The sequence below is a fragment of the Diplotaxodon limnothrissa genome, linkage group LG4 (genome assembly GCF_057381915.1).
Source record: "Diplotaxodon limnothrissa isolate DT_005_m linkage group LG4, D_limnothrissa_male_GT1.1, whole genome shotgun sequence".
NCBI lineage: Eukaryota > Metazoa > Chordata > Actinopteri > Cichliformes > Cichlidae > Diplotaxodon > Diplotaxodon limnothrissa.
This window is the reverse complement of record NC_140599.1, coordinates 22561219-22578911: the sequence shown is the minus strand read 5'-3', so window position 1 is coordinate 22578911 and position 17693 is coordinate 22561219. Positions and strand designations below refer to the sequence as shown.

Here is a 17693-nt window from a genome sequence, read left to right as displayed (position 1 = left end):
GCTGCTGTGAGTCATGTTAGCCCAGTTGAGAGTGTGTGTTTAACAGGGCTGGAACTGTAGGCATGGTGAGAGCAAGAGTGGGGATTCTGCATCTCACTCTGAGTATTGTTCCTTCAGCAAAGGGCAGAGACACTCCTTACTTTCCAGAGATGACTTTATCTTAATCAACAAGGGAGTCAACTCTGTAAACCCAGCAATCCCTGCATGATCCTCCATGACTCACTTCAATTCTCCTCCCTCACGTAGACTGGCAGTTCCAGACGAGGTGACTGGTATATAGTCATTCCTGTGCTGACACAGGGAGACAGATACTTAAGACTGACACTCAGCGCTTGCATGTTTGAGAACGTCTGTGTCTGCACTGCTGTCATCTCCACCAGCTGGTCATGCCACCGGCTGCCTGTGAAAGGTGGTGGCCTAGATCAAGCCTCTTAGCATGCCGCTGGATCAAGTCTCAGACTGACCTGGCTCGGGAGGAGGGGAGGACAAGATGAAGTGAATAAACAGATTAGAGCAAGCCTGAATGCAGCTTCGAAAGAACAGAGCTGTGTGCTAAGCCAGTCAATAGTGCAACCTCTTAACTGCTAACATTATATGCTGCTCTCCTGAAGAATAAATAACATGGACGTTTACATCAAAGCTAAACGCCCCGTGGAAGAATGTAACTTTTTCTTGTATTTCTTCACCCTTTGTCACAGAAAGTATTGCGTGTTCTGCCCCCGATACAATGCAGTGCAGGTTTTGAACACACCCTGACAGGTAAGGAAATAAAAGGGTGTGGCTCATCACCACTAGCCCTCAGGACAGCGCCGTTTTCCCATGTAACACCACTCCCTAAATGTCAACACAGCCCGGAAGCCAGTAGATGCCATTTTCTCAAATGTCTGTTATGAATGTGGCAAAATAGTCGTTTGACGTTAAGTGGATCAAGCGCGTTCTGCAGTGCGCTCTTGTTATTTGATCTTCATTTTGTGGTTGCCTGATAGCGGCTGCAGTATGTCTGATTTAAAGAAAAAACCCTCATCTGAAATGCAGTTTCTCTGCCTAAAAGACATCTTGTTATGTAATAGGTTTCTCTCTCAGTTGCAATATTGTCGTGACATTCACTACACTCAAATGAATGTTACTCTGGTGATGATAAGAGAACTACAGTTTCACCACAATCTCATGTGGGAGATCTGAACAGGTGGTCTCTTAGCAACAACGTGCCATTATTCTTATGTGTTTCTGTCATATCATTGTGCTAAAAGACTTGCAGTTGGTGAAGGGCTAGAGAAGGCGTGTGAGAGGGAGGAATAGCGATAGAAGGATAGTATTTTTTTTTTTCAAATATGGACATGTTTATTTCAGAAAGGGAATAAAAGGAGATGTAGAGCTAATGAAATGCTTACTAAAAGCCCCAGAAAGGATCTAGTGTAAACCAGCCTCTTTGATGTATATACAGTGCTGTGTGTCGTTTGTTTGGTCTTACAATAAGAAGTTGTCTGGAGCTGCATAAGTGAAAATGCCATATATTGTTTTATTTGCCTTTTTCCTTGCCGCACATCAAATAAGGCACCACTTGTCTTATAAAATGCAATTTACAGGAGTTTAAAATGACTTGTGCTTCTGAACATCTGCTCCCAGAATATAGTGTTTCAACAAGTTTATTCCTGTGGTGCCTAGGGCCTTGAAAAGATTGCATTATGCACTGCAGGAGATATCATAACATTCATTGCCTTTGGAACAGCAGATTTGTTCCCTGTGCCTTTGACTGCGATGCTGAGAGAGGACTATTGCTCCACACACCCACCTTCTCTGCACGTCTGGGGGCGGATGGTTTAGAGACATTCTCTTTTCTTTTACTCATCATTGCTTTTTTTTGTTTTTTCCAAGGGCATAGACTGGCGATGCTGACTGCTAAATCCAAAGCTACACTCCAGTGACTCAAACATGCTTCATGACAATCACTGATCATTAAGGTTGATTTGAAGTCACCCTGTTAGCATGGCTACTCTCCCGAATGTAGAGGATAGAAAGAAAATGTAAAAGAATATAGAAGGATTTTGTTTATTTTAGAAAAATAAAGCGTTAAAGTGTTGCCAGTGAAGAAGAAGAAGAGATGAAGAGAAGGAAAAATAGATGGAGACATTCCACATCCTTGTTGAAATAGTCCCTAATTACTGTGGAGGGTGAAGCTGTAATTACACAGACAGAAAGAGACACAGAGACAGAAAATTTCAGTTCGTACTGTGTCAATGGACACAATGGTCTTGCATTGATGGGCCATGAACTAGAGTTAACATGCCTGTGGCCGCTCTTACTCTATGCATCTGTGGCAAATGCTGCTACTTTCAGTAGGATTGGCTACACTACACCCACAAGGCCAGCTCAACAGGCAGCCACAGTGCTCTTCTGAGCCCCAAGCCAGTTGTACTTATGAGCAGAAAGTCAGTAATGCTGCATGGATACCCAGATGGTTTGAATGTTCCTTTAGGTGAGAACATTTTGACGCAGCCAAATTTTGCCATTTGGATATAAAATGAGTAATGCAGCAGATTTGCTGCTCTGCCACTGTAAACTTTCTTTTTTTTTTTTTTTGTAGCATTCAAAAGACCTTTATCTATATCCATCTATATCTCAGAATGTACATCTGTGGCAAAACAATGCCACCCACATGTTATTTTCAAATTAATCAAGCACTTAGTTGACTGACACTGTGGGAAGCTTAAATGGGAAATTTGCAGTTTCAGTTTGTTTAGGTGTTTTCTTTCTGTTTTGGAATGTGGAGAAACTGGAGTGTTACAGGTAGTTCTGTAGCAGTAGGATGCTTGCACAGTACAACACATGTTTTTCATTGTATTTATTTGTTTCTTCATTTTTATAGAATTGCCCGCAAGCTTTCAAACTGATGTGCAAAAATGTTAATTTCCTATACAGCCAGCCAGTGACGTAACCTAAAATACAATGAAAGATTTTCTCAGATTCAACATTTTCTATTTTTCAATTTGAAAGCTAAAATCATATTTTGAGGGATTTGTGGGAAATGCATCCCTTTCCTCCACAAAAGGAAAAGGATCTTTTGCTGGTAAAAGAAATAAAGCTAGCAAATAAGTCTGGTCTCGGTTGCTGTGGTAACCAGTGTCTGCACTGAGTTAGTTGAATGGCTGCTGCTGAGGTGGATGAGGGGGTCACACTAGCTGCAGATGACAGAAAAGCAAACAAACACAGTAAATAGTTGGTCTCTGGTGTGTATGTTATTTGTCCGGCGGAGACAGAAGGGGACATTTCAGTTTAAAGGTGAGGAAAAGACAAAGTAATTGTTTGTAGAGGGCTTGGTTTTTCCTACTCAATCTGAGACCCCTTAGAGACAATTATGGACCCCAAAAGAGTCTTAAAAAAAACTCATGTCTGCTCTGTTATACTGAAATTTGCCAAAGTGCCTTTTCGTGACTGATATTTACAGTAGGGGCCATCTCCAACCTGACAAACCCTTTTATTTCTGTGTAGCATGCAAGGCATTATCATTGAATTGTTGCAAACCCTGACTGAGTTCACAAATACAGCACACAGGAACTGCTGATATTTACCCTCTGCGCTGCAAGTTAATAAGAGTATAGTACAAATCATAAATTCCCCGTTTTATTCCCATCTTACTAGGAGCATGTTTACATGACAGAGGATGGAAAGTAGGCTACTGTTGGCAAGAAGCGATGTATGATTTATAGGCTTTTTTGCAACAGTTTATTTTCAGTGTTTACATAGTTCCTGACATGAGTCTTTTTGGACTAATGACCATGACTGTAGACCTGCATGAAACCCATTTCCACTGTTTATGTTCACAATAAAAATAAAACGTATTCAAAAAATTGGATGACATTTAATACAAGCGTCTAAACCTGCACTGGGTTGTTTCACTACATTTGAAATTTTTAGAAAAGGTAAACGGCTTGTGTGGCACAGCAACATCATTATCTGTGACATAAAAGCCAGCGCTGAAACTGTCAGGAGTTGTTGCAACCAAAGCACATTGTTATAGGAAGAACGTCTCTGTTCTATTTTATATCGATGCCTGTGTTTGACATGAGTGATGCGCAACACTTGAGTGTGCACGCTTCCATAACAAAGGAATGGAGGAGCTGTTTTTGAAGTCTACAAACTTTTCTTTTTTTTCTGCTCATAATGTTAAAGTTTTCTCCCTTCAAGAGAACTTGGAAAGGACACACGCATTCATGTGGTATTCTGAGATTTGATTTTTACCTTGGCTTCCACTGAGAGCACATGATGTACCTTCTGCAGCATTAGTAAAGCTTTAAGTATGCGAAACTGCGAACTGGCCATTGGCATCTGCTCAAAGCGTATACCTCTGACATAAGCGCATGCTTTGCATTGTTGTTTGCAGTTTACTGTGTTTCAGATTTACAGTAGCTCTTCAGTTAGTCTTTAGAGTCCTTGTACTTCACAGTCTCTTGATAAGTGCTGGGAATGTCACTGTACTGTAGGGCTTTGATGCTTTGAAGTCTTAACTTCTTTTTAAATCAAATGATAAAACTGCCCATCCTATCTGAGTATACGCAAGAAGTCAAAACACTCAGTTGTCTAATTTTAAGTGTGACGTTTAAATGGAATTTACTTTCTTCTAGTGAAATGTGATGAAGTTTGGAATGCATTCCCTTAGACATGTGTCCTATTTCCAATATGCCAACTGTCTCATTAGTTCTAACACCAAAAAAATGATTTCTGATAAGCTGTGACCAGCCTTAGCACCAAATTGACTGGCTTAGGAGAAAAACCCAGGATGGCATAGCATAAACAACCAGAATACCCTCTGACAGGTACCCAGATATATTCAAATCCAGCACCACTGCTACAATCACAGATTCTTTTTTTAAAATTTTTAGCTAACTTAATTGTCTAAAGATTTCATTTGTACCTTGATTCATGGGTCGATGTGACAATGAAAGGAAACGTATATGAAAAGAAAAATCCCTGTTAAACAGTCTGAGTTTCGTGACCACACTGTAGAGACATCGTTTGGCCAGCAAGGGGTTTTCTCCCAAGAAATGATTTAGTCAAGGTCCCGTCTGAGGTGTACGGTCTTGAGCCCATCATGTTAATAATCATTCAGTGCACTCAGCTAGACTGGAGATCACACTGGAGCCAAAATATTTGGTCCTAGTACACTAATTAGTTCAGGTATCAGTTGCCCTCCAGCTGAGACTCATTCTTTGCTTATGCACCCTCATTATTAAGAAAGAGAAAGGCAAATGGAATTTTTGCCACTAGTCAGTCCACACAGTATCCACTTTCTTAACATTCTTCCCTAATAACATCAGCAGCTCTGGCAGCTTCTTTCGGCTCTCATCATGTGATAGGTCCTTACAGTCCTCACAAATGCAGTAAATGGCAGATTCAGCGTTCATGTGATCTGGGCATTTATGTATTTATTAAATTTTTTTTTTAGGCCTGTGACAAGTTGCTATGTTGAAGAGGAAGTGAGAAGGAATGAGAGAGGGGAGGGTGAGAGGGAACAGATGATGGCTTCCTGGCTTCTGATTGCGCGTGATTCCCCCTGGTTCTAATCAGCTGGTGTTAGTTTCAAATTGCCCCCTTTGCATGTCATTACAATGTTTGTGTGCGTAGGTGTGTGTGTGACAGAGGAGAACAGAGTGAGCAGAGATGAATGAATGTCCCATAATTTGAATCTGCCATCTAGATGCATCGACCTTGTTTCGATTGTTGCTGCTATGGTGAGGGGAAACATTGATTTGTTTAGTGCGCAGAAAGAAATCATTTTTTACGTCGCCTAATAAAGTTTTCCTCTAATCCTCCTTTATACATGCACTCATGCACGCCACAGTTCTCTGTATTCTCCCTGTCTCACCTCTGCAGCACAGCTGGGTGTCAAAGAGATCTGATTAATTTTGCAGGAGACATTAGTCTGCCCTCCTTTGATTGTCTCCCTTAATTTTTTGCTCCGAGTGCTGATAATGAATTCAATCAGTCTTCGTGTAGGCAGTGACGAAATGAGCAGACTCTTCCTCTCAGAAAAGGAGAAAATGACTCGAGCCTTGACTTATTTCTTATTTTATGAATTCTTTAATTAGAAGATGATACAACGAGTTTGAAAAGAGGGGGATACAGTAGCCGATTATACACCTTTTCTTCGTAATTCATAGAATATTTCATCCTCACAGTTTTCTATTCAGTCATCTACTTGATAGCTCTCTCTCTCTCTCCCTCCCTGCCTCTCTGTCGCACAACCTTAAGTGTCTCCTGGCCCCATTTCCCAATTAGCTGTCACAATTAGGGTAACAATGTAGCACAAGAGAACTGGGATGACAAATTTAGCAAAAATGGGAAGAGATGAAGAAAGAAACTACCTCACTTTTTTTCCACTTCTTCACTTCCCTTAACTACATGTCATTTAAGTTCTATTGTAATTCATGTCTCTTATATAATAGTTATATCAGTAGCTAATCGCATAATACTGTAAATTGGCTCCATAGCTGCATGCATTACTGTCTGTTTATAGAGTGTGCGTGCGTGCGTGCGTGCGTGCGTGCGTGTGTTCGGAACGTGGAAGAAAAGGCAGCTAGGCTTGTGTCACATACCTTTGGCCTCTTCAGTGGGAGAATGTTCTGTAATGATGCTGTACTGGGCCTAGCTTTTTTTTTTATGTAATCCTCCCACCAGTTTTAAACACCACCACTCTTTATTATAACCACTTGTATCAATGTAGGTGTGTGCACGAGTACACACACATGTATTTGTGAATTTGTGATACACACGTTTGTGTAACCTCTTCAATGAGATGCACTGAATAATTTAGGAATAAATATTTTCTTAGCAAGGTCCTGAGGGTTGTCTTTTATCTTCCCAGAGGTAGAACAAGCAGGGATACAATTTGTATTGAGGTGCTATGTGAACTTGAGATAAGGTTCTCAACCAATTATATTTGTATCCTTTGAGTGTGTTAGTCTAACAGAGCCGGGGGGAGAACATTAGAATAATTTATAATATGCGTTTTACTATTGTTTCATCGTAACTTTGCAATAAGTTTATTTAAAACAATTATTTTTATTAAAAAATAAAATAAGTAAGCAGACTGAAGAGTAAGCAGACCACTGAAGAGTCTGTAGGACGTTGTTGCCTTGTGTGTGCTTGTATCTGTATAAGAACAAAGTTTCTCACTGTATTGTTGTTCCACGGTGCACTGTAGACTTACCATGAGTCCATTTTAATTGACAGCTAGACTCAGTCAACAGAAGAGGAGGAGGACTCTAAAAGGCTGTGACTTCTGATTTTAGCCAAACAATATAGGATCCTGAACAACTCTTACTGGTACACTGGTAGTGTTGCTCTGACCACAGCAAATGCTAAAAAACTTCATATGTTGTGCAGAGATTTGTGGGTTTCTAAAATAAAGCTATAGGAGTGGGGTATAGCTTCAAAATTATATTACAATATTTCCAGAAAATTTGGAAGAAAAATATTTAATCTACTGAGCAATGTAACCTCAGTAGTGTAAAGGTTTTTTTTTTTTCCAATGAGCTACTGTCATTGATGTCAGGCTACCTAATTTGAAGTGTGAATTTTCTTAAACAAGGTGCCAGCTGCAGCGGGTTTATAGTGCAGTAGTAGTGATACAGCAATATATCCGATGACACAGTCAAGTCAAACATAAACACAAAAGTAGCAAGGAATTTATATCCACCGCCCTCTTTCCCTGGTATATGGAGCACAACTAGTGAGCATTCCAGCGGTACTCAGTGGAGCATTTGTTTAAGTGTGAGTCGCTTATCTCTAGCTAGTTTCTCCCCCTTTTGTAGCCTGGTTGTCTCGAACAGTGTTTTTGTCTCAAGTGGTGAAACAAGTTTGTTATTTTCAGTTTTAGCGGGAACATTTTTCTCGCATGTTTTGCAAAGTACTTCGTTCTCTTGGAGGTTGTTTAGGTACTAAATCATCACCTGAGATGGACGCATGGCTCTGACTCTCAGACATGCCCGAGTGTGCTAGAACGTAAAGGCAAATTTATTACTGGCATTAGCAGGGACAATATGATATGGGACATCCCTGTAAAGCAAAATACTGAAACAAGAGCAAAGACTAAATTACTATTAATCTGATGTGTTTCTTTGAAATATAATTAACAGCACAAGCAATGTTTAAGCATTGGTAGTAAACATTTGCTGGTTTCCTTCAGAGCTTCTTTAGTTATGTAAAAAAATGGTGGAGAATCTCAGGTATTTAACTCCTAGTGGGGGTGATAGGTTTGTAGCTTGAACCCATCCGCTGGAACGTTGAAGACAATATAATTACACTGCAAAGCAAGACACAAGTAGGCAAGCTTCTTCATGTTTCTCGTGCACGGGAGAGAACCGGACAGGCACCGTTCCTTCGCTTGACCCCAGTTGCTCTCGTCCGTTCTCCCGTACCACTGTTCTTTTATTGAGGTTACATGAATATGCATAAGTTCATTAACATATGACGTCTACATACACACAAAGAGTACCTTGCCTGTGTGTGTGTGTGTGTGTGTGTGTGTGTGTGTGTGTGTGTGTGTGTGTGTGTGTGTGTGTGTGTGGACTGCTGATCAAAGGGTCAAACATCCTTGGTCAGGAAGAGGGTAGCCTCCCCCTCACCCTAGATGGTTCATCCTAGATAACACGGTGAGGAAGTCCTGCAGTTCATCTAAACAAAGAGCACTTAGACTAGAACAAACGCAACTACGTTAATCCTACCATAAAACAATAAGACACGGTATGACCTCTCATGCTCCCAAAGTGCTGTCTAATACACACAAAGTTTGCAGACTATCAAGGATCAAAACCTCTACCAATCTACAACTAATTACAAAACTCTAAGCATATATAAGTAAATATTTCTAAGCATAAATGACAATCAACAATACAAATCTAACAGGGGGTTGGCCCCTTTGGAGGTGTTTGCTTTTTAAAGCACTCAAGACTCTCATGACATGGATGATTGCAAACCTACACAGATATTTAACTAACAGTATATATACACAGTAGTGGCCCACAAGTTGTATTTATATCCAGTTTATAATATAACGCAGAAGAAGATGTTTGGGTAATTGAGGAATAGTGTCATCACATGATTTGTCCTGCAAACCAACTTGTGACTTCATTGATTACAGTGGTCTAGCAAGGTCTTTAAAACATGCACAGCACAGCTCTGAAGGCAGTGGTGTGAAATTGCTAGTTAATATAATGAATGAACAACAACCTTTTTATTTTTCTCTTTTCTCTTGACCATTTTGAAAATGTAAATCCTCTACAATAAAGCATCACTTCTTCTTTTGGCTGCTCGCTTTAGGGGTCACCACAGCAGATCATTTGCTTCTATCGCACCCCATCCCTAGCATCCTCTTTTATCACACCAATCCACTGCATGTCGTACTTCATTACATCCATGAACCTCTGTGGTCATTCTCTTTTCCTCTTCAACATCCTTTCTCCATTATATCCACTATCCTCCCTCTGCACATGTCCTATCCATCCCAGCCTTGCCTTTCTAACTTTACAAACTCCTCAGCCTTTATGGTTTTCCTTTATAGGGCAAAAGTCTATCAGGTATTGGTTATAAGAATATTGTTGACAGACAATAAAAAATGTCTAACCCAATACTTAAAACTATATCCTAGTTTGATACCTTTTAAATTGCATTTGCCTATAGATGTATAGATCTAAACCAGTAAATCAGAGTAAATGAGTCATTGATGGTGACTTGTCTTTTGGCATTTTGACGTTATTACTTATAGTTTGCTCCAGTTTTACAATTTTTTTTTGTAAGCAGAGTCATAAAAAGGTGTAGTAATTTAATTACTTATGATAAAGAAAAATAATAGGCAGTTTATATCTTACTCATTTGGACTTTCACTATAGATGGATTACATACATATATGGTGCTGCTCAACTTTTGGCACAGTTTAAAAAAGCAATAAGGAAAAAAACTGGCAGAAAAATGAAGGAAAAAGCAAAAATGCTGAAGTCTGAGTGAGGATAAGAGGCCCATGATTTTCAGGATGGGCTGATGGGGTTTTAGCTTGACACTAGTGGCACCTTACCATATTATTTTGCCACTGTGTGGATTCAGGCTAGAAGTAGATTATAAAGTGTTCTCCAGCAGTATTGATGGTTGGCGGAGACTGCTGCTGCTGCAGCAGTGTTGTAGTTGTCTCTCTTCCCCCCTGGCTATTCCTGACTATGTGACTAGTGACCGGCTAATTGGAGGAAGCCCTGGAGAAGTGCAGGAGGAAGGAGGGGAGGAGAAGGGAGGTGGTGTTGAGAAGTGTCAAGAATCATGCATTCTCAGCATTTTACACTGCACCTTGGAGTGTATTGGGATACAGTATTTCTAGAGCAAAACAGTGTAGCTTACTGATCCAGCCAAAACAAAAGATATGACTTCTGCGACTGGTTATTATAAAAATGAGAAACCCATTAATAAAATGCTTGAATTTCACTGAACCAGTACTGCAGCACACAGTTCTTGGAAAGGCTGTTAGTACAATTAATCACACTGTAAGCTGGATGTTTTGTCAGGCATTCAAAAGGCAGCAACCCTACAAACACGGTCGAGAGCTATAGTTCAGTAACTCCTACCCCTAATAAGATAAAACTTTAAGACGTATTACATTTGAATTTGTTAAGACACCAAACCCCCTTTTGCACTATGCTGTAAACATGTTTATTTCTACTGTGAAGTTGGGCATTTTAACATGGCAGTCTATGGGGACCGACTCGCTTTCGGAGCAAGCCTCCAGTAATCATTTGAGGAACTGCAGCTTTTTGGCACGTCGTCTTTGGCTCCATATTTCAGCCCCAGAGGTTGCCTATTGGTCTGTACACTGGTATGTGTTCTGTATATAGCTGTTTACTTTATAGAAAACTGCTTTTGTGCACCTGGAGAAGCTTTGCATATAAAGAGAATGTGAGGCAAAAAGTGGAATAGCGAATAAATAAAGCAATATGCAAGTCTTTGCTCTTGACTTACAGTCTAATGATAAGTAAATGCCCAACCTCCCATCTATTTCTTGTTTTCTTTTTCAGACCATTATGGAGCAGTTCAATCCCTGCTTACGGAACTTTGTTGCCATGGGGAAGAACTATGAGAAGGCCCTTGCCAGTAAGTCCTTTCTTTTTTTCTTTCATGCTCCTGTTTCACTGCAGATTTAGGCACTTAGCCAAGAAAACACTCTGTTTCTTTCTCTTTCTTTAACACACACACACACACACACACACACACACACACACACACACACACACACACACACACACACACACTCTCTCTCTCTCCCTTGCTTTATGTATCTAGCTACATATCCTTTTTTGTGCATTTAAAAAAAACAAAACAAAAAAACCCTACAAAATTTATCCTTATGTTAAATAGGCAGACCTAATCATCTGGTGCAGAGCTTCTGGCGTTGCTTGTACATGGTTATAGAGGTGTAGTCAGAGCAACACAAAAGACCTCTAATCTAATTCAAAAGCGAGGATAGCTCACTGTCAGCAGTCAGATTTACAAAGGAAAACAAGTGTGTGTGTGGCTGTGTGGCTATGTGCTTGTGCTTGTGCATTTGTTTGTTGGAATCCCAAACACTTACAGCCATGCCTTTTGAATTTACTTCCTGATTTGAGCTGCTTTTAGAAAATCAGGTCAGGACATTGTACAGAGTTGTCCTTTCTCACATGTAGCACACAGCAGTGTTATCTCACTGCTGGAAACTGTACTGTATTGTATTTAATTTAGGCAAGGTAAGGTAGGATGTGCAGGATGACCACTTGCTGGCTGTGAATTTGCACAACTGTTACTGTGCAGGCATTATTCCCACATCACATGGACTTTGCGGGAGGTAGCAGCTTAAAGACCAGTTCATGTTCAATCTGACTGTGTCCAGCATTTGCATTCTCACATAAATCCTTGTTGGGCGTTGTTTAGAAAAATTTGGCATTGTAGGGCATGTGTGAAAAATTAGTTTTAAAAAGACTGTCATACAATGTGTTCCTCAACCATAACAAGACCTCCCTCTGCCAGTCCAACTCATCCTACCATTAAGGATGTTCTCTTCTCTAACAAGTCTTTTTCTTTCCGTTGATGCACAATAACTAATCCTGTCTTTGGTTTAAGTAGGAAACAGACTGGTAGGCTCTCACAGAGCCATTAAAGACCCACTTTGCAGAATTGGCTAAACCCAAAGGACTAAGCAGCTCTCATTTGAGGGGGCTGGGGATGGGAGCGCACACCATATCCATATGGTGCAATCACTGAAATTATCCCACACCAGAAATGCCAAAAGCCTTCACTGATAGGCCTGCTTGGTCTGGGTATTAGAGTATTACAGGTTTTCCAACACAGCATTCAGTCAGTGAATTTCACAGTGGCTGGTAAGTGTAAAAGCAACAAATGCTGCGACTGACCGAGTCTAACTGCCAAGCCAACAGAGCCTGTAATTTTTTATACAAGTCCCCTGACAATATGATGATTTTGACACACTTACAGAAAATCTTTACTATCTCGATCAAGATGTGTTATCCCTCCTCAGAGTGAAGGATGAGTGAAGGATCAGTAGCTCTCAAATAAACCCCTCCCCTACCATTTGCCTGCCGTGCAATCAGAGATCCAATAATCCTCTCCGTCTGTCTCTCTGAACCCCTTATCACACATTTCATTAGATAGACCCACCCGTATAGATCCAGCTTATCTAATCAGCCATTCTTCAGTTACAGAGACACTATCACACGTGCTGCTGCAGCAGCATCAGCAAAAAGAAAGTGTCTGTTGCTGGGAGATCTGCAAGAGCTCTCACAACCCCCCCTACCACACATGTGCAAACTCACATGAACTGACACTCACACATTCACACTTTCCACATCAAGGCAGGCAGGAGGCCTGTTTGACATAACGAAGAGGACTCAGCTATGATGCTCTGAAGGCTCTGCTCTTATTTCTCTGGTCTTTCCCATGCAGTAGAGAAAGAAGGAAGCACAGGCCATCTCCTGCCATTGACTCAGCTGTAATTGGGATTAGCATTAGCATATGTCCCTCAGCCTCGGAGCAGAGCTTCGAGGCTTTCAGCCTAGGAGACTTCCCTTATTGCAGGGCAGCTGCATCTGTCTGCTAGAAATAGCTTGCCCCTGCCAGGACATTGTTGTAAATGTGCCTCTCACCTGGGAGCTGTCTGAAAGGCAAAGGCCCATCTGTCACCTGGACTGCTGTTGAATTCACCTCAAAAAGCACTGGCCATTATTTGCTGGAGATTGTCAGACTGGTGGAGGACTGCATGGTAGTAAGGCAGAAATCACTGGAAGCTGACTCTGCCCTGTGTGACCTCTGTTAGCCTGGTCAGGTGCAGTTGAAATGATAGTGGCTGAGGCGGATATTGATTTGTGCAGCCAGGACGACTCCTTATTTAGCCGCAGAGCAAATACAAGCAGAACGACTGCCCATTTGGATTAACTTCACTGATTGTTTTTGTGCATGCATGGAGCAAAAGTCAAACTTTCTGTGTGTGCACGAGTAGCCCCTTATTGGTCACGAGACCTACAGCCATGTGCATTCACTGTATGTCATGTGAGAATTTTAGAAACACTGTATGCTTTATGCCTTGCATTAGTGCTAGCGGGGAGCCTGTGGAATCATTGTCTATACAGGTGTACGAGGCTTGTCAATCAGCAGCCAACACAGTCACTGTGTCACCCTGCTGTGGGGTGTTCAAACATATTGACATAAAAGATTAAATGGAATGGAAGAAGCAAAAGTGCAGTGGCGATTATCAGCATGTGGTTTACAGCATGACAATTACTCTTTCCTTTGTGAAACAAGGAGCTATTGATTTCTCTTTTTTTCGTATGTATGTGACCTATTGGCCGTGGATCAAAAAGAGGCCTGAGATAAATATTCCCCTGTGCATTTTATATACATTTATTTATATTTATATATAATAAATGCTTAGCTTTTCTTTACTGTATGATATAGAACAGCGGTCCCCAACCTTTTTTGCGCCATGGACCGGTTTATGCCTGACAATATTTTCACGGACCGGCCTTTAAGGTGTCGTGGATAAATACAACAAAATAAAACTAGTACCGGTACCGAAAAAAAGATTTGTTCATAACACACGTGAAAAGACCCAGGAAAACCGATTTAACGATAAAAACGATAACAAAATAACGCTGAAAACCAATTTAAAAACCCTGAAAACCATACATTTCACACCTGAGCCTCAACTCTCGCGGCCCGGTACCAAACGACTCACGGACCGATACTAGTCCGAGGCCCGGGGGTTGGGGACCGCTGATATATAGGGGAGAAAATAAAGCACACTTGCAAACTTGTTTTAAAAAAGGCTTCTGCAGGGTATGGCACAAAAAATTGACATGGAAAAGCTGTTAAAACATGGACAAAGGAAGTGTTTCCAGGTGTTACAAAATATTGAGTGAGTGGTTTCATAGCAAAATGAATTTATCTGAAGTGACCCAAAAAATGCTCACATACTTTATTCTGACTCAAAGGTGCAACATTTATTATTTTTCATATGAAACTAGAAACAGAACATAAAAGGAAAAAAAGGAGATTTATTGTTTGAAATACTTCTAAGAGAAACTAGAGATCACTGTATAGAAAGCTGTCACCTGTATTTACACAAAGCTAAACTGTGCATTGTGAGGTTTTTTTCAGAATGGAAAGTGGACTGTTCTGTAACCTTTAAACTAATAACCCCTTTATTTCTTTTTGTACTCACTCCTATTTTCTTCTAGATGTGACATTTGCTGCCAAAGGCTACTTTGATGCTCTGGTCAGAATGGGTGAATTGGCCAGTGAGAGTCAAGGATCCAAAGACTTGGGTAAGTGATGTATATATGATGACCCTACCTTCTTTCTTTCCATCTTATTGGAGGGTTATATTTTTTCCTTCCTTTTTTCTGGTTACATTGGCCTTATAGAGAAGCCGCATTATCTTTCTGTGTATAAAATAATGTGACAGTTGAGTAGCATTTAAGAAGAAAACATGTGGGTTGATAGAGAAGGTGCTTTTTAATTAGTCTTTTTAATCTAGTCATTTCACTCATGGAGGAAATGACTTCTTCACTACACGGGCTTCCTTTTCATAGGGAAATGTTCTAGGAAGGAAAAACAAAACAATGATGAGTGCAGTATCATCAGCAGCACAGTGAGGCTCGGGCTGAACATTGTCATTTTCAACAGCATACATAGTTAGATGCTTTCAACCAAGCTGAAAAGTATAAAGTCTTTTTAGATTTTTGGTAGGAGAGTGCCAGTTTGATACATTTCCTGCATGGCATGCTTTCATTTTGTGGAAAAATGTATGCGTATACTGGACGTGTTGCTCTTTAGATTAAGTGCTTATGTCATGTCAATTAGTTGTGTCTGGATGTGAGCATTCTGGTTGCAAACATAGAGGTCAATTGGAAAAGCAACACCTGGTGCTCTCGTAGTGAGTAGTTTCCTAGGTGATCAGTGATTTTCTGTGTGTGTGTGTGCGTGTGCGTCTGTGCGTGTGTTTGCTGTCCCCAGCCCAGGGGAAATCAGCTCATGTTTGAAGAGATTCCCTTTTGCACTGATTGTGCACTCGGCTGCTTGATCTGCGCAGAAGTAGCTGTTGATTTGATGGGGCCTTTGTTGCTGTGGAGCTGAGATACAGTTTGGGTTTCCTCCAGCCCAGCCAACAGGGACTGACATGAAAGTGCTTTCAGGATGTTTTATTCAGCAAGCGATCCTCTCGCTCTCTCTATCTCTATATCTCACAGCGTTTGTGTGGATTTCTATTGATTCCAAAGTTCACAGCAGTACTTCCAGAGGTGGGACCAAGTCATTGTTTTGCAAGTCTCAAGTAAGTCTCAAGTCTTTATCCTCAAGTCTCAAGTCAAGTCTCAAGTAATGTCAGGCAAGTCAGAGTCGAGTCTCAAGTCACTGGTGTAAAAGTCCGAGTCAAGTCACAAGTCTGAAACTTTGAATTTCAAGTCCTTTCGAGTCTTTAAAAAAAACAAACGAAAAAATAATGTTGCAGTTATATGCTAAATGTAAATATTAGACCATGTAATTTTAAAATCTGTGTTTTTCTCAACACATACAAAATAGTGAACTTAGAAAATATACACAAATTGTGAAATTGCACCTCTTTAAAATGCAGCTCAATTAAACTTAGCTCCAAGAATAATTTTCACCGACAGTTCTGAGATACGCTGCATGTTATTCTTGGATGCGGTTGTAGGACCAGCTTTAAAATCGCATGACAAAAATATCATACACATTAAAAAAAACTGTATCACCAACGTAGCCTGGAAAACATTTGCTAGTTAGATGAAGTCAGCTATCTCATCTTAGCATATTTATATGCATATTTATAATTATACGGTTCTTGGAGTGAGTGCATACACTCATGAAGTTTAGTAACTTCCGGTCACTGCAACAAGCCCAGGTACAGTTTACCGACGGATGGGTGCAGGACCTTGAAATGCACCGTGTAGAACGAAAGACCATCGTACGTATCATAAGTTTACCAGTCTCACAAATCGTCTTCATAAATACACATTCGTTAACCGTTTATTAATATAACCTTTGAGCTCAACGGTAATTAATTAGTAGTGGAAATAATTTCTGGTAGCATCACAGAAATGTAGCAGTGACAATAATATTGTATGCTGTAATCGTACTGGGCAATTAGTGATACAAAAAACCTGTTTTATCCTGTGAATAAAAGTATGTGTTTTTGTCAGTGTACCATAATAACAGAAGCGAAACGCAATATTGTGTCAGGACAATTCACTATTTATGCACAATAAATAAAGGAGCATAGCGCGACAATTTCTGTTCAGCGCCAGACTTGCTTGTAACCTATATCACCAATTATGTTAAGAAAAATGACGCATTAACTACAACAGCAGACTGACCTTTGTGTAAATGCTTGGAGCAGACTAACCTGTGAGCTGGTGTTCTGGGACGTTATATTTGATCTTTGAATGGCTGCAATCCAGTCGCCTCTTTGTTACTTCGGAAACATGGCTCGAACAATTTCTCTTCCACGACGTAATCCGATAACAACCGATCTCTTTACCCGTCGGCTTCCCGTGGCTGTCATGCGACCGGCTATTGCAGTTAATAATACAACAGCTTCTTGACATTTTTGTGTTTCTTTTTATCGCTGTGTGACTGATTTTAATTGAAAGCCTGCGTGCGCTAGTACCGCTTGCCACGAGTTCCCAGAATCCTTTGCGGTTCTACCCGTGAATGACGTCACATTTTCAATCTCTATATAATATGCATGTTAAATTTTATATTTGGGGTGAAATATCAAGTCTTTTCAAGTAAACCGGTTCAAGTCCAATTCAAGTCCCAAGTCATTGGTGTAAAAGTCCAAGTCAAGTCACAAGTCTTAGAACATTTTTTCAAGTCAAGTCTAAAGTCATAAAATTAATGACTCGAGTCTGACTCGAGTCCAAGTCATGTGACTCGAGTCCACACCTCTGAGTACTTCCATGCTGAACCCGGCCTTGCTTACAGTAGCTGGCTCTTTGTGACCAGACAACCTCGGTTGAAGTTGTCACAAAGACAGAAGAATATATGTAGTCTAACTGACAGCTGGTCTAATCTCCTCTTGCACCACCAACCACTTGGACTGTAACAGCACTGAATTCTACCTTATTCTTAAAAATACACATTATTGAATG

General features: G+C 40.5%; 1 protein-coding gene across 1 annotated transcript in view; it reads left to right on the top strand.

Annotated features, from left to right (window-relative positions):
• The window catches only part of LOC146633805 (BAR/IMD domain-containing adapter protein 2-like), a 52140-nt gene that overhangs the window by 4043 nt on the left and 30404 nt on the right, over nt 1-17693 (top strand). Inside the window, exons 2-3 of the mRNA XM_085352530.1 lie at nt 11055-11130; nt 14763-14849. Coding sequence (XP_085208656.1) covers nt 11055-11130; nt 14763-14849 — 163 coding nt within the window. The remainder of the gene's footprint in view (nt 1-11054; nt 11131-14762; nt 14850-17693) is intronic.